Raw genomic sequence first — 21992 nt, 5'->3', positions numbered from 1 at the left:
ACTATGGGTATGATTCCCATCACTCCACACTGATTCTCCAGTAATGCAAAGCTCTTAAAAAACTAAATCCACACCTTTATCTATTTGGTGGTCTAAATGAAAATGTTAGGGAAATATATGCAATAGAATATTGTACATGAAACCAAGGCAACGTTACTCTTTATATAGATTTAAAAATCTCAGCCACATAGTAATCAAAACAACATGATTCTCACTATTACCTGTGACCAAAATACTGTAAATTGTTACCACAATTTTATAGATAAACTATGGTTTAGACCAATAACATAATATTAATAACAACTTCTGTAAATGAGTTTATGTAGCAGAATGTGCACTGCTAAATCTTGTTTGAATCCTCTTTTCTTGGTAGTCTTAACACTTATAAAATCTTCTGCTGAAATTGGTTGCAGGCAAGCTTGTTAGATGCAGAAAGTTCACCTGCGAGGAGGCTGAGAATATTTTAGAGCACAAGTATTTATGGATTGGTTACAGCAGTACCCAAGCCAGGGATGGGTGGCAGAGGTGTGTGTGTTCAGGCGAAAAAAAAATCAATTGTTTTTTATCCTCTTACTGCACTCATTAGAACTTAATAGAAACAACTTTAAAGCCAATATAAGCTGAGTAAAGTCAGAAAGAAAGGAGTAAGTGTGGAATGATGTCCCTCATGCGTGAGACACACAACGATGTAGCAAACAAAGATCCAAAGACAACATAATTGGAGAACTGATTCACACAATTGATTTTGGGGTGGATGAAAGGGAGAGGTGTTGGGTCTTTGTGTGAGAGAGGGGGATACACAGGTGTTGGGTATGGTATTAGATTTATGTGTATGAGAAACATTATTAACAGCATTGCAAACCACAGAATCTTAAAAAATATAACCTATGAAAGTATAAATAGTAAAAGCACTCAATTTTTTTCTAGAAATAATAATCCAGTATGGCAAAGTGGCCGGCTACAAAGTCAATACATAAAAATTGGTTTCATTCCTTATAACAAATAATGAACCAGAGGAGAAAGATATCAGTCTATCTATTCAAAATAGCATCCAGGAACATCAAGTACCTAAGTCTCAACTTTATAAAATTGGTGGGAGATCTATACCAGGAAAACATCAACAACACTTAAGAAATGAATTGAAGACCTTAGAAAATGGAGATATATTCCATGCTTTTGAATTAGAAGAATCAATATTGTCAATATTGACCATCTTACATAAATTACTATATACATTCAATACAATTCCTAGCCAAATTCAGACAACATTCTTCAATGACTTAGAACAATTCACAGTAAAGTTTGTAGGAATCATAAAAGACCCTGAATAGCCAAAACTATTTGAAAATAAGAAACTGAGGGGTGTCTCATTACTTAACTTGAAGCTATACTGTAAAGCCATAGTGATCAAAACAACATAGTATTGTTATAAGGACAGACTCTCTGATCAATGGATCAGAGAATATCCAAGGACAACCCCCTACATATGTGGTCAGCTAGTTTTTGACAAAGGAGCTGAGAGCATGAAATAAAGTAAAGACAAGTGGTAATGGGAAAATTGGATAACAATGTACAAAGTATTAAAACTGGAACTGTATTCACACCTTCACAAAAGTCAACTCGAACTGGATCTATGACTTTGAAATCAGACCAGAATGTATAAAATATGTTGAGGAAAATATAGGCGGAACGCTCCAAGATCTGAACCTTAGAGGTGTCTTCAGTGATAAATGCCACTGGCAAAGGAGACAGAATCAAACATAAACAAATGGTACTATACCAAATTAAAGAGTTTATTCATCACAAAAGAAACATGAGCTCAACTCTTTTTTAAGATAACTGAATGGGAGAAAATATTTGTCATCAATACATTGGATAAATGTGAGAATAAAACCAGTGAGAATGGCACATATCAAAAATAATGGAAACCATTTGAGTTGGCAAGGATTTGGTGATAAAGGATCCTCTTTCGCTGGTGGTAGGAATGTTGTCTGATTTAACTCCTCTGGAAAACAGTGTGGAGGGTTTTCAACAGACTTAAAATTGAGCTGCCATATGACCCAGCACTTACACTTCTGAGTATCTACTCCCGGGACAGAAAAACATTCATTCAAGAGGATGTATGCACACCATTATTCTTTGCAGCACTCAGTGCAGTAGCTAAGATTTGAGATTAACCAAGATGCCCAACAACAGATCAGTGAATCATGATGATGTGATATATATATATATATATATACATATATATATATTACCACGTAGCTATAAGGAATGATGAAATTATGAAAGTCTGCTACATCATGGATGGAACTGGAAGACATTGTATTAAGTAAACTAGAAGAAAAACAACAAACACAGGATAATATATCAGTCTCACAATGTTACTGGACCCACTCGAGCAAATTGATGAACAATGGGAGGACAGTGACAGTGACAGTGGCATTTAGAGTAATTGGTTGAGGAAATGCAGTGTTTGAATAGGGGATGCTTAGATCACCCTCGGCCCCAGTATATAGGGAGGAAAAAGAAAGAAAATGAGTGAATAGAAAGGGTAGAAAAGAGATTAGAAGCAATGGGAGCAGGGCTCAAGTGGATTTAGGCATATGATGGTGTTAAGGAACGATAGCGCTAAGTATCCAAATAAGAATTCGCAACACTAAAATTATAGAACCAAATTATAATAATCAAATTTAAAAGGTGATTGTCATCTTGAGGCTGGTTCTGGGGTGGGGGGGTGAGGGCAGTATGAGAGAAAGCCTGAGAATACTGGTGAAGGAAGTTGGCACTGGTGGTGGGGTCAGTGATGGAGCACTGTATGTCAGAAACTCAGCTATGAGTAACTTTGTATTTCACGGTGCTTTAATAAAATAAATTTTGGGGTTAAAACAGTTGAAGTACTAACAAACAGTAGATGGTAAGGTGATTTGAAAGTTAAAACTAAATCAGATGCTATTATTAAATTTAACAAATGGAGGAAAATAAGCATAAAACCCATGTTTAAAAATAAGCATAAAATCCATATTTAAAATATTTGCTCTATGAAATGGTTTATGCTTTATTAAAAACAGGCTAGAACAATAATAAAAATAACCTTTTAGCTATCCCTGTCTTTAAAAGGAAAGGAGGAAAAGTTTTCTGTTTATTTTCCTACTTTTAATTTGAATAGATTATTTTAATCATAATATACATTAAGTATGTTATGATTAGTATACTTAATATACATTAATTTCCAAATTTCTGCTTTCACTGAATTTTAGCTAGTATAAAAGATTACTCCAGGTCCCGCTGCTGTCACCATGCAGGATTATCTACTGGCCTTATTCCAGAAACTCATAATTAAATCTCAATAGAGATCAACTAGCTGCAAAAATGTCTTGGACACCCATTCCCAGCTGAGACTTTCAGGAGGGGTGGGCTAGCTCCCATACAAACAAAGCCTGGCAACCACAACCACACCCCAAACCGCCATCTTGCCTCCAACTTGACCCCATCACCTCAGGACTGAGAGCCACAGAGAACCCAGTCTGCTGGGAAACTTCAGGTACACTGTTCTTCATGGCTGGAAATTCAGGTCTCCTCCAAATTGGGATGGGTAATCTCGCCATACTTCCTGACAGCCCAGCAGCCACAGCCATGCCCCACATATAGGCTCATCTACTGTCATGTTCTAGAGACTCACAGTTAAATCTCAAAAGAGATCAATTAGCCAGACATTTCTCAGACACCCATTCCCAGATGAGACATCCGGAGCACTCTTGGAGTGAGGTGGTCCAGCTCCCGCCCCTACAAAGCCCCAACAGTTGCTCCTGCATCCCAGAGCTACTGCCATGCCTCTAGCTGGACCGCCGAGTTAAATTCTTTGGGCTACCTGGAGCACCATCTCCAAACTCTCCAATACTTACATCTCAATAGGAGCGCACCAGATTGGAAGAGAATGTAACAGAGAAGCCAACCAATCTCGACTAACAAAGACATTATACAGAAGGCTTAATTTACAAGAACAGTTTAGTAAATCCTCAGTACAAGATGAGATTAATAATTTTCACAAATTTTCTTCATGGAGATACTTTTTGATCATTCCATACCCATTTAACGGTAACAAGCAGTATAAAATAAATTAGTGTGAGCCTGCTATGGAGGCAGGCTTTAGAGGTGGTTGGGAAAATGGAGACAATGGTAGAAGGAAGGTGACAGTGGTGGTGGGATTGGTGTTGGAATATTGAATGCCTGTAACAAATCATGCACAACTAACCATGGTGTTTAAATAAAGTGTGGGAAATTACTTCATTTACTCGAAAGCAAAACATGAAAAACAGAAAAAGAAGAGGTAGTGGACATGTATCACATCTTGATGAGACAAAAATGTTGATTTTTTTAAAATTTTATTTTATTGAATCACCGTGAGATAGTTACAAGCTTTCATGTTTGCATTACAATCATACAACGATCAAACACCCAACCCTCCACCTGTGCACATTCCCCACCACCAATCTCCCCAGTATACCCCTCCTTTCCCACCCTCCCTCTTCCTTCATGGCAGCCAATTTCCCCCATACTCTCTCGGCTGGAGCAATAGCACAGCAGGTAGGGCGTTTAGTACTCGGCCGACCGGGCCAACCCAAGTTTGATCCTTCTGCCCCTCTTGGAGAGCCCGACAAGCTACTGGCAGTTAAAGCCTGGCAAGCTCCCCGTGGCATGTTCGATATGCCAAACACAGTAACAACAAGTCTCACAATGTTACTGGGCCTGGTGGAGCAAAATTGATGAACAACAGGAGGACAGTGCTATAGTGCTACTCTCTTTACTTTGGGGCATTATGGCTTGCAATATGGATACTGAGAGGTTATGGTGTTTGGTACTTTATCTGCTTTCATTATTTTGATACAAACTTTCCTCTTGGAGAAATCTCATTGTTATTTTTGTACATTTTGTTGAACCTACCATTTGAAACTTCTTGAAATGTGAAACCTAGCACTTAGGTACTAGGGTTGTGCTACATTCAAAGTCTCCCAGAGAGCCCAGTTTAATAAATCAAGTCATATTGTATTCTAACTGAAAGAGAACTCAGAAAAGATCAACTTCTCGTGAGATCACCAACCCCAAAGCCTGTGGTCAGCTCACTCATGCAGTCATTCATTTGCATATTGCATATATTGGGAGAAAGAGCTGTTTTTATTCAGCTGTCCCTAGATACTGAGGGGGCAGTGTGAGGAGAGGAGAGGAGGCTGGGTATGAATGTGTATGGGCTGGGTGAGAGATAGCACCTCACCCTGTTGCAGTGCCAGGGGGCCTGGGGATTGCCCTTTAGAGTGGGGTTGGGTCAGGGAAATTGCTGTGTGACACTAGAGGAAATAGGGGACAGTGTCTCAAGGACTTGAGTCAACAAACACTCAGCAAATGTACATTGCGTAGAAGGAATAAATGCTAGACCACAGGCTTCACTTCCTTGGGTCTGTTCACATCTGAAATACAGGGCCTGATGCATTGAGATAGTTGTGCAAGTGGAACTTTTGAATTCTATAGCACTAACTTGGTTAGGCAGAGGTTAAGAAGTCGCCTTTTCCTGGCAGCGATTTATCACTGCCAATTTTCTTGTGCCCTTTTATTCAAATATTAGAAATTTAAGTTATGGCATTAAAGGAGTTCTGATCTAGGAGAGTCAATAAAATATTTTAATTACTTTTGGATCATGACAGCATTTGCCTATGATCAAACTCTTAACCGATAGTTAAGAATCATTGCACCTTTGCCTGGCCCATCTTGATACCAGGGTAGCACATAACTTACCGGCTTGCCCTGGTTCCATCCAGTCCCACGTCGGGCCCTTGGGGTGCTAGGAAGTGAGGGAAACTGAGGCTTAAGTTGAGAAAGCAGATGCCCTGGAGTGAATAATATTCAAAGCCAATTAAATCCTAAGTTACAAAGCATAATATTAATTGCCTTCCTGTATCTATACAAAAAGGACATTGCATTAAAGTAAACTATTCAAAAGACAGTACTCATCAATACATTGGCTCGACTCTTCACACGCTACCTGTCTGAATGCAAGGTTCCATCCCAATGGAAAACCAGCAGGACTGTACTACTATACAAGAAAGGAGACATTCATGACATTGGCAACTATCACCCAATATGCCTATTGTCTGTCATCTACAAACTATTCACTCGTGTCATCCTGAATAGGATTAGCAGAACACTAGATGAAGGACAACCATGTGAACAAGCTGGATTCCGAAAAGGATTCAGTACCATCGACCATATCCACACAATAACCAAGCTCATTGAGATATCTCGGGAGTTCAAGATGCCGCTCTGTCTAACATTCATTGATTTAAAGAAGGCCTTTGATTCTGTTGAGACGGAAGCGGTCATGGAAGCCCTAGCCAATCAGGGCGTACAAACTCAATACATCAAGATCCTTCGTGAGCTCTATTGCGGATTCACTACCAAGATCTCACCATTCTACAAAGAAGTAATCATCCATATCAAGAGAGGGGTTCGGCAGGGAGATACCATTTCACCAAAACTCTTCAGTGCCACCCTCGAGAACATCATGCGACGACTGGAATGGGAAAGCATAGGAGTGAAGATAGATGGTCGACAACTACACCACCTCCGCTTTGCTGATGACATCGTTCTAATAACACCAAACATCAACCAAGCAGCACAAATGCTGAACGACTTTGACCGTGAATGTGGAAAGGTCGGACTATAGCTGAATCTTACGAAGACAATGTTTATGAGAAACAGCCTTGTTCCTGACGCTCCATTCGCTCTCAACGGAACCACCATCTCCGAATGCAACAGTTATATATACCTAGGTCGAGAAATCAACATGATGAGTGACCTGGCACCTGAGTTGCGCAGGAGGAAGAGAGCGGCTTGGAATGCCTTCAAGAGCATTGAAGAAATAACTAAAAGGACAAAGAACCTCCAGCTACGAGCACATCTCTTTGATTCTACTATTCTTCCTGCATTAACATATGCCTCAGAGACCTGGACCCTATGAAAACAGGATGAGAACGCTATTCGGGTCTCTCAAAGAGGAATCGAAAGAACTATGCTTGGAATATCACGATTCACTCAAATGAGAGATAGAATCCGAAGTTCTGATCTTCGTCAACGCTCAAGAATCAGGGACGCTGTCTCATTTGCCAAGACATCAAAAATCAGATGGGCTGGACACATAATGAGGTTTACAGACAACCGCTGGACTAGAGCCATTACTGATTGGATTCCATGGGACATCAAAAGATCACGTGGACGCCCACCTATAAGATGGTCAGACTTCTTCGTCAAGACCCTAAATGATCGGTTTGAGGCTCTGCATGTTCCTAGAACGAACAGATACCATTGGGCTACGCTAGCACGCAGCCGGGATGAATGGAGACGTTACTGGCACCCGCTCGAATAAATCGATGAATAATGGGGATTAAGTGATTAAGTGATTAAGTGATTCAAAAGACATAAGCAGAGGAGAAAGGCAATATTAACTTACAGTGTCCTAGAGGGATCCGACCTTACAAATTGGTTGGGGAAGAGAGCACAAAGAAGTAGTTACAGACAACCAAAGGAATGGGAGTGACTCGGGATCACTGTGATGGGTGCAACCTGATAGACCTAAGCTCCTTGTACTCCAACAGACTATGGTCTAGTCCCCAGAGCAGCCTTTTCTCTGCCTGAGATGTGTATCTTGTTGGAACTCTACTTCGAACACAGCTGCATTTCTGGTCACCAAAGAGCAGCTTGTATAAGCCAGAGTGGAAAGTGAAACTGGGCAGGTTGGCCTGGGCACAGAGTGAGTTCTGTGAAAGTGTGGTGTTCCTTCAGCAGTCTCCACTCTTCCTTAGACTCTGCTCTTTTCAGACACTTTGTTATTGTGTTCCATCCCAGCCTACCTGTTTTCAACTCTCCTTGCTCTGTAATGTACACCAGAGACCTAGTGCTGGGCTTTGAGTCACCTGGTGCTGGTGTACATCTCTGCTGCTTTAATAATCATATAAGAGAAAGTATAGGAACGTCACTTCTCAGGCACTGGACTATCCAAGAAGCTATATGAAGTGAGTGCTTTTCATCACAAGCCTTAAAGACTTCAAACATTGCAGATTTTTATTTATCTCTATTGATTCTGTTGTCAATAAGGTAAAAAAGATGATTTTTAAATGGAGTTGAGAGACAGACTCTTAAACATCAAACATTATAGAATGAAATACCTCTAAATTCCTGTGGCACCTACTTTTTTTCCTCTTTGTTCTTAATAACATACATTTTTTAATTTTTAAAAACTTTCTTATAGTTTAGGGAATAAGGTTCTAACATAGTTTAAGTTTATGGTAGATGTTCAGAGTTACTGCACACCCCCATCACCTATGTACCTCTGGCCCTTCCCTAATCCCTTTGTCACTTCTAGCCTATATTCCTTTCCCCCATTATTTGTTGATTACCAGTTATGGTTCAGGGGGAAAATGTCACCTCCCTTAGCCCCATGTGCTCAAGAATCTCCACCTATGTTCCTATGTTATTTCCTGGCAACCTGTTTAGTCTCCTCATCTCCCCCCAAAACTGGCACTCTCAGGTCTGTATTCTAGTGCTTGAGGTTTAATATTGATTTATATTGTCCATAATCTTGATTTGTTTCTTTGTGTGAGATCATGCTAGAGTTATCCTTCTTCTAGCTTATTTCATTCAGAATGATACCCTGAAATTCCATCCAAATTTCCATGGACTGCATGACTTTTTTTTTGCTTCTAGTGGTTGCATAGTATTCCTTCATGAATATATGTCACAACATTTTTTCCACTCCTCCATAGTTGGCACTTGGGTTATCTCCTGGCTGTTGAACATAGGTGTGCATATACCTTTGCTCCTGCAGGAGTGCCTGTAATGTGAGTCTGGCATACTCAGGAGTCTATGCACCACAGGTATCGACTAAACTTCAGGAGCCCCACATGAAACATCTTCTGGCTATTCAAAGTGAACACTTACACTTTCACCCTTTCCTTATTGTCATTTTAGGTAGTATAAAGTTATCTGAATCATTCATCTCCAGATCGTCCACATTTGCCTCTGGAAGGGGCTGAGAGAAAGTACAGTGGGTAGGGCACTGATCTTGCACACAAATGACCCAAGTTCAGTTCTGGCTGACCAGGATTCAGTCCCCAGAATCACATATAGTCTCCTGAGCACTTTCAGGAGTGAGCCCAGAGCACCACCAGGTAGCACCAAAACAAACAGACAACATTTGCCTCTAGAAAGTAACAGGTTTTGGCACTAGACTCAACAGTGATCATAGGCCACTCCTATCTCAGTTGCTCAGGTGTCATTCCTGGAGGTGATCATGGGAACATGTGCTCCTAGGGATGAAACCTGGGTCTCCTACAAGCATAGCATGCATTCCAGTTTTTTATGCCCTCTCTCCAGCCCCTGTCAGGTAATATTATTTTTATAATTTGTGAGAATTGTCATAGCTTCATTGTATCTCTCCTGACCTCCTGAACCATATGTCTAACTGACCTCTGCTTGAAACTCATAAGGCTCTCAGAATTGTCACTCTCACTGTCCTCCCATTGTTCATTAATTTGCTCAAGCGGGTCCAGTAACATTGTGAGACTTTATGTTACTATGTTTGGCATATCGAATACGTTGGCATATCGAATACGTCACGGGGAGTTTGCCAGGCTCTGCCGTGTGGGCGAGATATTCTCGGAAGCTTGCTGGTCTCTCCGAGAGGGGCGGAGGAATAGAACTCAGGTTGGCCAGGTTGGCTGCGTGCAAGGCAAACGCCCTACCAGCTGTGCTATCACGCTCAGAATTGTATTAACTAAAAAGTATAACACATCTATCTTTGTCCCCACTGAATGCTTGACCTGTCCTTTTAGTAGTGCCCGTGATGGAACCTTATATGACAGCACCCAAGGATCATGCTAGATGCCAGGAAGTTCTTCAGTTCCTCTTCATTCCTTGCTATACAAGCCACTGTGGGTCCTCCATCCTGGTCCTGAGAGCTCTCTAGTGAGGTCTTCCCATTCTGAGACTCCATTGCCAGTCCCCTTGTTCTCATGTTTGCTCACCTGGGTACAGCAAACAGCCACCAAACTATTCCCTCTGCCTCATCTGGCAGATGGGACTCCAGCCCATGTGCTACACTGTTACCAAAACTCAGGTGACACTGCTTAGTTTTCAGACCCTCACCAACATCTTTCTGTCCTAGAGTGCATAGTCCAAGTTTCCTGAAGCCAGTGCCCAGGCCTTTAAAGGCCAGCTTCATTTGCAGCAATATCTTCTCCTCAGTGAACATCATGTGCTTCTCCAAAAGCACGGCTGAGGAGCTTTCAAAGCCCCTATCTCACTAAGATGTCCCACAGCTCTGCCTTTGATCTCTCTCCTTTGATGCCAGCACCTCACTTCTTTTCCCTGGCTAATTGCTATGACCTAGCATTAAATTCAGCTGAGTTCCTCTGGGAAACTTTCTCTGTTCTCTTTCCCCACACCATCAACGGTGGGTGCTATACCTCTATGCTTCCCTTTGTTATCCTATTTTGACCTCAGTATCATTTGAGGTGTAATTTAAATGAAGGCATTGCCAAAATGTGCCAAGGTCCATAGCTAGCTTCACACTGGCCTTTAATCTTATTCTGACAACCACATTTTAGTTATATGTTTCTTAGTTTACGTTATTTAGTTATATGTCACACATTTAGTTATATGTTGCTTTAGACCATGCCTGGCGCAGAGTGACTCTTTTTCTGAATGTTGGTTGAATGTCACTGGGAAAGTAACGAGACTGTTGCTCTGCCTCCAGGAAGGCTGGTGCAATTATGGCAGGTTCTCCACCTGAACTTGTGCTCAAACACTTCCTGTTCTGCTGTTTTGGAGAAACAGTAGCCTTAGGCCCATCCTAACATAGGGTATAGCAAGACTCTTCTCCAAAGGTTTCCCATCTTTCCTGAATGTGTTGCTGGACTGTTTTTGTCAAAAACTTAAGAAAAATCCAATATAGAGGATTTCTTGGTTCGGGAACTAAGGAAAATCCAGAAATGTTGAGAAACAAGGTGGCATTTAGGCAATCCTTAATGAATACTATGCCAGTTTCCTACCATTATTTTGGCTGTTCCCTTATCCACGCATTGGCTTCACCTTCACCACATGGTAGCATAGTGGAAAGAAAGCTGTATCTAAAAATTTTGGGCTCTGTTTCTCAGAAAATTCCAGCATATTTCCTCTCCTAGTTTATACTGAACTGGTCAATATTCCTATTTATGAAACAACACCACTGGGAAAAGCCATGCAGTAACTGGCTTCGGTGTCCTATAATAAGTAGGTATGCCATTTAGTGATCAGACCTTCTCTGAAACAGAGATTCTGGTTGACTTTTTTTTAAAAGAATTTTTTTGAAGTTGGGCTATACCTGACAGTGCTTACAGACTATTTCTGGCTCTTAGTTCATGTGTCACCTCTCTGTTAGTGCTGAGGGGACCATATGAGATGTTGGGGAGGGCTTGAAACCATGGTTGGACGGATGCAAGACAAGCGCCTTAACATCAGTGCTGTCACTCCACCATCTCTGGTCAACTCTGTTAAATTGTGCAGGCTGCCTTTGGAAGAAATGAAAACTCAAGTGAAAACAAAGGTGTAGTAACGTGGTTCATTATCCACTCTCCTAAGTAGTATTTGCTCTGTCTTCAAAATCTGCTTCTGATTTGTGATGGGTTATTGCAGAAATCACTGAATGGAATGACATGCAAAGACAATCCAATTCAGATTCAACTCAGTGATGCATGTGGTTGGGCAGAGTGTAAGTGGTCAGGGCCTGTTAGGATTTCCTGGTGCTTCAGGTATTTCTTTCCTCTTCAGAGTAATAAGGAACGGAGCAAATCTGCTCCTCCCTGAATCTGCTCTCTTATGTGTCCCTAACGCAAGCCCTGGGGCCCTTTTGAAGAATTGTCAAGGTTTATGTGAGGGTGATGAACATATTCCTCCCTGCCCTGATTTTCTTACTCATTTCTTATGTTTCAGGTCTGTAGAGACAGGAGAGAGTTGAAAGCATGTGCTCTCTTGGGAAACAGGGCTGTGGACCGCCCTGACACTTGAAAAGATGATTTGTTCTCACAGGGCTCTGGAAAATTGGGGCTGGTGGATTTCTGACTTCTCTGTTTCTTCTCATCCCGTCTAGATGTTCGACTGGATAAGCCACAACAAGGAGTTATTCCTCCAGAGCCATACGGAGATTGGAGTCAGCTACCAGCACGCCCTAGACCTCCAGACGCAACACAATCACTTTGCCATGAACTCTATGGTGAGTGGAAGGACCATTTTTTGCATTGTATCTAGGAATGAAAAAATGGTGAATTGGGGAGGGAGGTTAGGGAGAGGAGAAGGAATGACAGGAGCAGACTTATAGTCTGAATATGAATGAGGAACTCTGAGTTTGCAGACACTTCAGTATTCCATTTAAAGGTTGGGAAGCATGTAAGATACATGACCAACCAGCTATTCCTGTGGCAGATCATGGCTCCATATCTGCCTCAGGGTCCTACTTCACAGTATGAAAGGGAAGATAATGTGATAGCATTATCTCTGCATATTGTTAGGAGGGATGGTCTCCAGTTCCACCCCACTGACTTAACCAGCCTTCTTCCGTCTCTGCAATGTATGACTTGCTGAGATAAGACCGTGAGGGACCTGAGGCTGGGGCACATTGGTAATGTTTGCATAACTGGGAGATTTAGATTGCTGAGGAGGAGCTTTACACCACAGTTTCTGCCTTCAGATATGTGTAAAGCTGCTTTGGGGAGAATGGAATAGAATTGCATTGTTCTAGGAGACCAGACTGTTGAGGAGATAGATGGTGGTTGATGTGGGGAAACTGGTCGTAAATCGGGGTGCAATGCATTTTGGGTTAGTGAGCTCCCCATGGTGGGGAGCAGACACTGATTTACTAGATCTTTGACCGCAGAGAATTTATCTCTCTGTTTCAGTTTCTTCATCTGAAAATAAAAATGAAAGTTTTCTTACAACCTTGTTGTGAAGCCAAGAAATTAATTATAATGTCATCAGAGTTGTGCCTGGTACAAAATAAGTTATCAGTAAATATAGCATAATGATAATGTTATAAGAGTCTTGTCCAGATAACAAGAAATCTGTTTTCCTGTAAACCTAACACTTTTGGGTACTTTCCTTTCCCATTTGTTCATCTTGAGACTTTATCTGTCCCATAATGCACTGCATTTGAAATGCTTGTAGCCTAAGTATGCCTCAGCTTCTCTCTCTATCCACTGTGTAGCTTTTCCTGCTTGTACTACTGGTCCGAAAGAATAGTTGAATAGTTGCACCATTCCTCATACAGCTGAACACCAAACACACCTCATTATTTTAGCAAGTACTTCTGAGAGTTGGGCAAATGTTAGAGAAACATAAACGTGAGAATTCAGAGGTGAGGAAAGAAGATAATTTCATTTTCTACCAGCTTGTTTTAAATGTGCTATACTCTGGACTTATATACTGAACAATAAATACTTCTAGCTTCAAGAAGTCCATGTCTATTTGGGGTAATAAACTAGAAAATTCTTCTGGTACAGCTTGATATGTGTAATCATAAAACTATGCTGAATTAACCTTAAATTCTCGGTGGTTTAAAACAAAGTTTTTATTTTTTGAAGTATGCATATTTATTACAATGATTTTTTAAAAATTGAAGCAACATGGCTTACAACAGTATTCATTTAGATGCAGTGTTATTATACCATACCCATCACCAAAGTACCAATCTCTTCACCACTGTCTCTCAGTCCCTTTTTGTCTACCCCTTCCAGTCTTCTTAGTGGATTCAGTTCTGTTGATATTTAAGGGTTTGTTTTCATTAATCATTAATCTTGCTTTGTTTCCTTATAAGGGCTGGAGTGATAGCACAGCGGTAGGGCGCCTGCCTTGCACGCAGCCAACATGGCCGACCCGAGTTCGATTCCTCCACCCCTCTCGGAGAGCCCGGCAAGCCACCGAGAGTATTCGATATGCCAGACACAGTAACAACAAAGTCTCCAATGGAGACGTTACTGGGCCCACTCAAGCAAATCAATGATCAACGGGAGGGCCTTTACTTTTACTTTACTTTTACTGTTTCCTTATATTACACATATGGGTAAGATCATACTGCCTTGTCTTTAGCTTTATGTCTTATTGTGCTTAGCATGATACCCTCTATTTCCACGTGAGTTATAGCAAATGTAGAATTCATCTTGCAACTGTGTAGTAATCCATTGCATATATTTATTATGATTGTTATCAATGGCCAGGTAAAGTGGGAAGAAAGGAAGGTAAATTCAAGAAAAGAGTGCTTTTCTTTTCTGCTATATTTTTTTTTGCTAGACCCACCTCAAGCACCTCTTCTTGGGGAAATGTGGGATCAGGACTGGTAAAGTCAGCTACAGGCATCTACACATCGACCCAGGCCTGTGAGGCAGGGGTCAAGCTGCACCTGAAGTCCACTAGCATGGAAGAGGATCCCTACAACCCTTACTTGGAGAGCTGTAAACTCAACTAGAGAAAGGAATTGCTCTTTGTAGGACAGGAAGGTCCTACAAAGTCCTAACCTCGGCACAGATGTTCTGCATCCATTGCCTTTCCCTCACAGAAAAGAATTTCAGGAGAAAGCAAGTTAATGAAGCAAGGTAATTTTTATAGAATGAAACTTGTTTAGAAGGATGTGAGAGAATAGAAAGAGTAAATATTAGTTAAAGGGAGAGCACAGTCTTCTCCAAAGTGGAAACAAGCAAGCAAAGAAACAGCAATAATTAATCAGGACGTGTATTCCAAAGCGAATATGGACTTAAAGAGCAAGCCCCAAGTGTCTTCTAAGAGAAGCTTTTGTACAGTTCTTCCAAATAGGTTTTTCTGAAATTTTTGCATCCGTGGAAGTTAATCTGGGTGCTGACACAGGAAAGCCTTGCACTGACTCTGGTCTTCTCATAATCTCATCTCTTGCATTGTTGATAGTCTCTTCTTGAGCATTGTTGATGATATCTTCATCATTTAATAGGTTCTGTAACTTCTCTTATAAAAGATGCACCTTTCTTTGGGTGAGGCTTTGGTTTTTGCATCTGGATGGAGCCCCAGTTTATCTTCTCCAAAGAGCTCAGTTTGTATCCCAAAATAATGTGGTCTTTCTGCCTTTGAGCTACTTCAGGGCTAGGCTGTCTCTTTGTGTGTATGTGTGTGTGTGTGTGTGTGTGTGTGTTTTGTTTTAGTGGCACATCTGGTGATGCTCAGGGCTTACTTCTGGCTCTACATTCAGGGCTCACTCTTCACAGTGCTTGGGGGACCATATGAGTGCTAGGGATTGAACCTGGTTTGCCTGATTGGCCTTGTGCAAGGCTAAAATCCTACTCACCATATTATTCAGCCCTAGGCAATCTCTCCTTGAGTTTTATTATTTCCCAAAAGTACATTACTAGGGCTTGCCTACTATTTACCTGCAACATGATTTCTTTATCTACACATTTGTTATTTGACACTTGGGTATTTACAGATTTTGGATATTGTAAATAATATTGTGATGAACATAGGTGTGCATATGTTATTTTTTCTTAATACATGCCCATCACTGGCTAGTGGGAACTCTGCTCATCACAGTGTTTTGGGACCCTTACCTGATAGACCGTCCATCAATCAGATGCTGCCAGTGACTTTGGCAGAAAAAGCATGTAAAAAAACATACCTTGGCTTCAGAATACTTTCACCCAGAAGTAATATTTACCACTTTAACTCATATTAAAACAACCCTTGGATTGTTCAAACTGCCTGGATACCAGTACTAGATACACAGTCTTGTCTTATTTTGGGTGTGGAACTGTATGGTACCATCAAGTGTTTGGGAGGGGACAGTGTGATTTTTTTGAGTAGTCCAGTTAACTGGTACAGGGGACATGACAGGGCTAGAGGAGCATCATGAGATTTACATAGTAAAATAACTGTGATTGCTTGGTAGAAGATTATGGGATCAGACAGAGAAAGCATCCACATTGGTTGTATTGTCAGGTGTAGCCAAAACACTGTCTTCTGTCTTCATACAAAAAAAACTCACTCTCTTTCAACTAGTCTCCTGTATTTCTGCCTCATTCCTGGCTCATTTTAGTCTCACAGGATCAAGGCAATTGATCACAAGTGATTAAGAATATGAGCTCAAATTTAGTCAACTTTGATTATTTGTGTGCCTTGTGAATTTCCCTTCATGAATTTACAAATGCAAAGCCAGTCTTCAAGTTACCAAACTGCCTGGCCCTCAGGCTGACAAATTCATTTTAATAAGATACAAAGATAAACATAATTAAGGAGGCAAGTGCCTCCAAGTCCCTCAAAACAATAAACTACAAAACTAAATAGAAAGAGGATTTGCTTTGAATGAGCTACATCACTGCTCTTCTTTGTTTAATATGGAATTAATGACACAGCAAAAAAAATTGTTCTTATGACAAAAGACTTTACTATTATACTCTCCATTTTCACGGTTAAATTGAGAGAGAATATTTATTGTGGGGAACTATCTTCTGGAGCTGGGAGAGAGGGAAGCAAAGAGATAATATACAATAGCAAATTAGTGCGTTCCAGCTCATCTAGTGGTCTCCCGACCCTGAGAATGTGTGTAGCATTTGGAGGCCCTTTTAGTCTGATTAAGTTGAATCTCTCTGTTGCAGGGCAAAGCAAGGGAAACCCCAGGATTGTTTGATCAAATTGCCTGGGCACCAATGCATTATAAGCATAGCCCTGTGCCTTTGTTAACCAGGAGGTTTACAGGTTTTTTTTATTAAAAGGAACTTGCACAAGGAGGGATGTCAGAATCCCAAGCTGATGAAAGGAGGGAATTATGGATTCCTTTTTTCCTGGCCTGAATGATGGATGCTGCTGCCAAAAAACAGAAGAATGCTAGCAGCTACCGCGGCAGCCCAGTGATATAGGAATGATGAGTTTCTCTGGGCAGTTGCGGTGTTGGCTGTTTGTAAGTTTATGGAAGCATTTATTTTTCTTTTTCTGAAAATTATGCACACGCCAATACGTATGACCACACATCTTTCCATGTAGAATTGCATGTAGTATATCCTGTTTATGGTGATATCTTTGAATCCTCAGTGGTAGGGCGTTTGCCTTGCATGCAGCTAACATGGCCGACCCGAGTTCGATTCCTCCGCCCCTCTCGGAGAGCCCGGCAAGCCACCGAGAGTATCTCGCCCACACGGCAGAGCCTGGCAAGCTCCCCGTGATGTATTCGATATGCCAAACACAGAAACAGCAAAGTCTCCAATGGAGACGTTACTGGGCCCACTCGAGCAAATCGATGAACAACGGGAGGGCCTTTACTTACTTTACTTTACTGCTGAAATAAACCATGGACTTTTCACTGATCACTGATAGATCGCAAACCCCTTTGGAATTTAATGAAATCTGATAGTCTTCTTGCCAATAATCTGTGTATAAAAACGATTTTTGTTTTATTTTGTTTATGAGCCACATCCCTGACCAGTACTCAGGGCTTACTCCTGGCTCTATGCTCAAGAATTGCTCCTGGAGCTGGAGAAATAGTATAGTGGGTAGGGTGTTTGCCTTGCATGTAGCCAACCCAGGTTCGATCCCTGGCATCCCCAGCATCCTATATGGTCCCCTGAGTACCACCAGGAGTAATTACTGCTGCAGAGCCAGGAGTAACCTCTGAGCATTTCTGGGTATGACTCAAAAAGCCAAAAAAAACCCCTGAATCATTTTTGGAGAGACTTGGGGTCATATGGGGATGCCTGAGATCAAACCCTGGTCTAGAATTTTCAAGATAAATGCCCTACCTGATGTATTATCATTTCCAACGCAATTTTTAAAGACAATTTTAGGGAACACAAGAATATCCTAACAGTTACTAGTTGGCCTTCCCAATTTAATATCCCAAGAAACTCGTGACTTATTTATTCATTCATTCAAGAAATAATTAAGGATCAAACATTGTGTTTGTCTTTTGGCATATAGTTGGTAAGCAGAACAGATTTGGTCTGTCCTTTTGAGTTTCTGATGAAGAAATAGATATTAATATAAAAATAAGGATCCATAATTGCAAATTAGACTTATGTTGAAAGAGTAAGGAGTACTGTGATAGACTATAACCAAAATAGCTCAATTCACATAGAGTATCAGCTACACTTTTCAACAATCACTATTGACTAGATATTCATTATTTATTGATTGATTGATATAAATGGCCTGCAGGTTAAAGCTGTAGTGTACAAAAAATCATTTGGAAAATGCCTGGGTAAATCATTTTGTAAGTGAAAATTATCAGTACATAATTTATCCAATTTTAAGGTTTTTTTTTTTTGAGGCACACCCGGCAGTGCACAGGGGATACTCCTGGCTCTGCACTCAGGAGTTACTCCTGGCGGTGCTCAGGGGACCAAATGGGATGCTGGGAATCTAATCCAAGTCAGCCACGTGCAAGGCAAACATCCTACCCGCTGTGCTATCTCTCCAGCCAAGTTTTGTTTTGTTTTTATGTGTTTAGTTTTCTATAGTGGCTTAAGACATAGCTCCAGCTAAGATGACCATTAGTGAGAAACAATTGTATATTATTATATCATAGAGGAAAAATCATGCATTTCTTAAAATTTTATCTATGAATGGGTATCATTCAAGATCATCAATTATTAATACCAGTTTGGGATTAATACCCTGCGGAGCATAATACACATGCAATTTTGGGGGAAAATGGTTAAAATTGGTTCATCTTTGGCTCTTTTTGTTTTAACCTGCTTTCTGAAGTTCCTACTCAGTAATCCTCTTCTTTTAATTTCAAATAATCACAAGGTAGCTTACCTATAAAACCTGGTAGGCAAATATTAGCAGGCATCTTACAGTGCCTCAGGAAGCCAGGTTTCCTGAGTACTTGGAGGTCCTCTTCTTTCACATTTCTACCTTTTGGTATGAAAGCCTTCCCAGAAATCCTCCCGAATGTGGCCTTTCCACTGATGGAGGTGTGGGCAGATGGAGCTAGAACTGGATTATAACATGCAGCAGAACAATCACGTCGCCATACATGTTCTGTTTCTTCAGAAAAAAAAAGGCGCTCCCTTGAGTGTCTTGTACATACAGCCATAATGAAGTCTTATTTACAGTTTTAATTAGCCAGTTCTTAGAAAAGAAAGTTAAGGGTTCCTGTCTAGAGTTTTAAAATATTAAACGATATTTATTTTCTATGATTGCTACTGTGAGCACTCACATTGATGACTTCCATGTGTAGCTGGGTGGTAGAAATTCTTCCTATTATGGCATATTTGATGGCTGCTTTATTTCCTGTTAGCATGCTCACCAGAAGCACATATTACCCCTTGATGGTGTATCAGTTAGAAAAATTGCAGCAAAACTGTGCTGCTATTTTGAGGGAAAGTTACAAATAGTAATACCAAGGAAAGGCCATGACTGGTCCAGGAGAAACAAAGATTTGGAGACAGATCAGAAACCATGCCCTGGGATCCTCTGTCATCTTCAGTTCTTGATATCCCCAAATCATGATTTGGCAGCACTTTCTCAGCCCAAATGGGGACTACTCCCTTTAATAACAGTTCTGGGATTTTTTTGAAAAAACATAAACACACATTCACTATTCTGTTGCCTAAATTGCCAGCACCTCAGCTTACTGTAACCGAAAAAGTCCCTTACTAACATAAAATTTGTTTAGAAATAAAGAAACTCTGACTGAGACTTAAACCTGGAAGCTTTGTAACTTTCCCCACATTGATTCAGTAAATAAATAAACAACTGTCCTCCTGTTGTTCATTGATTTGCTCGAGCGGGCCCAGTATCGTCTCCATTTTGAGATTTCTTGTTACTGTGTTTGGCATATCAAAGACATCATGGGTAGCTTGCCAGACTCTGCTGCGTGGGCGAGATACTATTGGTAGCTTGCCGGGCTCTCCAAGAGAGGTGGAGGAATTGAGCCCGGCTCAGCCAGGCTGGCTGTGTGAAAGCACACTGCTGTGCTATTGCTCCAGCCCTATAAATAAATATTAAAAAAAGAAATATTTTTCTTTATACAGGTCCTTTGCTTCCTTAGTTAAGCTGATTCCTAGGTACTTGATTTTCTGGGGCACAATTGTGAATGGGATTGTTTTCTTCATGTCACTTTCTTCTCTTTCACTATTTGCGTATATGAAAGCCATGGATTTTGGGGTATTGATTTTATAGCCTGCCACTTTACTATACAAGTCTATTGTTTCTAGGAGTTTCTTGGTAGAGGTTTTAAGGTTCTCTAGGTATAGTATCATATCATCTGCGAATGGTGAGAGCTTGATTTCTTCCTTCCCTACCTGGATGCCCTTAATATCTTTTTCTTGCCTAATCGCTATTGCATGTACTTCCAGTACTATATTGAACAGTAGTGTAGAGAGTGGGCATCCTTGTCTCATCCCTGATCTTAGGGGGAAGGTTCTCAGTTTTTCCCCATTGAGGATGATGTTTGCTGTAGGCTTGTGGTAGATGGCTTTAACTATATTGAGGAAAGTCCCCTCTATCCCCATTTTGGAGAGGGTTTTCATAATAAATGGGTACTGGATCTTGTCAAATGCTTTCTCAAGAGGACACAAGGAAAAGGAAAAATATCCTCTGCTCATAGATGGGGAGAATTAACATTGTCAAAATGGCAATACTTCCTAAAGCACTGTACAAATTCAATGCGATCCCTATAAGGATACCCATGACAGTCTTCAAAGAAATGGAGCAAACGCTCCTGAAATTTATATGGAACAATAAGCCCCCACGAATAGCTAAAGCAATTCTTGGGAAAAAGAAAATGGGAGGAATCAACCTCCCTAACTTCAAACTGTACTACAAAGCAGTAATAATCAAAACAGCATGGTACTGGAACAAAGGCAGAGTTGCAGACCAATGGAATAGAGTTGAATATACTGACATCTCCTCCCAAACATATAATCATCTAATCTTCGATAAGGGGGCAAGAAAAGTGAAATGGAGCAGGGAAAGCCTCTTTAATAAATTGTGCTGGCAAAACTGGACAGCTACATGCAAAAAAGTGGGCTCAGATCTCTGCCTAATGCCATGCACAAAAGTAAGATCAAAATGGATTAAAGACCTCAACATCAGACCAGAATCCATAAAGTTCACTGAAGACAAAGTTGGCAGAACCCTCCATGATATTGAAGTTAATGGTATCTTCAAAGATGTCACGCTACTGGCCAAGCAAGTGAAAACAGAAATAGACAAACGGGACTATCTTAAACTAAGAAGCTTCTGCACCTCAAGAGAAACAGACCAAAATACAAAGACAGTCTACAGAATGGGAAAGGATATTCGCCGAATACACATCTGACAAGGAGTTGATAACAAGAATATACAAGGTACTAGTTGAACTCCACAAGAAGAAAACACCCAACCTCATCAAAAAAATGGGGTGAGGAAATGAACAGAAACTTTCGCAAAGAATAAATCTGAATGGAAAAAGACACATGAGAAAATACTCTACATCACTAATCATCAGGGAGATGCAGATCAAAACAATAATGAGATATCATTTCACACCACAGAGACTGGCTCACATCCAAAAGAATAAAAGCAACAAGTGCTGGCGCGGATGTGGTGAGAAAGGGACCCTCCTTCACTGCTGTTGGGAATGCCGACTGGTCCAACCCTTTTGGAAAACAGTATGGACGATTCTCAAAAAATTAGAATCTGATCTCCCATTTGACCCAGCAATACCACTCCTGGGAATATATCCCAGAGAGGCAAAAATGTATAGTCGAAGTGACATCTGCACTTGTTTGTTCATTGCAGCACTCTTTACAATAGCCAGAATCTGAAAAAAATCTGAGTGCCCAAGAACAGATGACTGGTTAAAGAAACTCTGGTACATTTACACAATGGAGTACTATGTAGCTGTTAGAAAAGATGAAGTTATGAAATTTACATACAAGTGGTACTACATGGAAAGTATCATGTTAAGCGAAATGAGT

The 21992-nt window shown here is 40.7% G+C and overlaps 1 protein-coding gene across 22 annotated transcripts in view; it reads left to right on the top strand.

Annotated features, from left to right (window-relative positions):
• KALRN (kalirin RhoGEF kinase) overlaps positions 1-21992 on the top strand; it is a 792058-nt gene that overhangs the window by 332589 nt on the left and 437477 nt on the right. For all 22 annotated transcript variants that reach the window (XM_056127408.1, XM_056127415.1, XM_056127407.1 and 19 more), the window contains exon 6: positions 12173-12295. In XM_056127408.1, coding sequence (XP_055983383.1) covers positions 12173-12295 — 123 coding nt within the window. The remainder of the gene's footprint in view (positions 1-12172; positions 12296-21992) is intronic.

This window comes from Sorex fumeus, unplaced genomic scaffold, assembly GCF_029834395.1.
Source record: "Sorex fumeus unplaced genomic scaffold, SorFum_2.1 ptg000063l, whole genome shotgun sequence".
Lineage (NCBI taxonomy): Eukaryota > Metazoa > Chordata > Mammalia > Eulipotyphla > Soricidae > Sorex > Sorex fumeus.
This window is presented reverse-complemented; position numbering and strand designations above follow the sequence as displayed.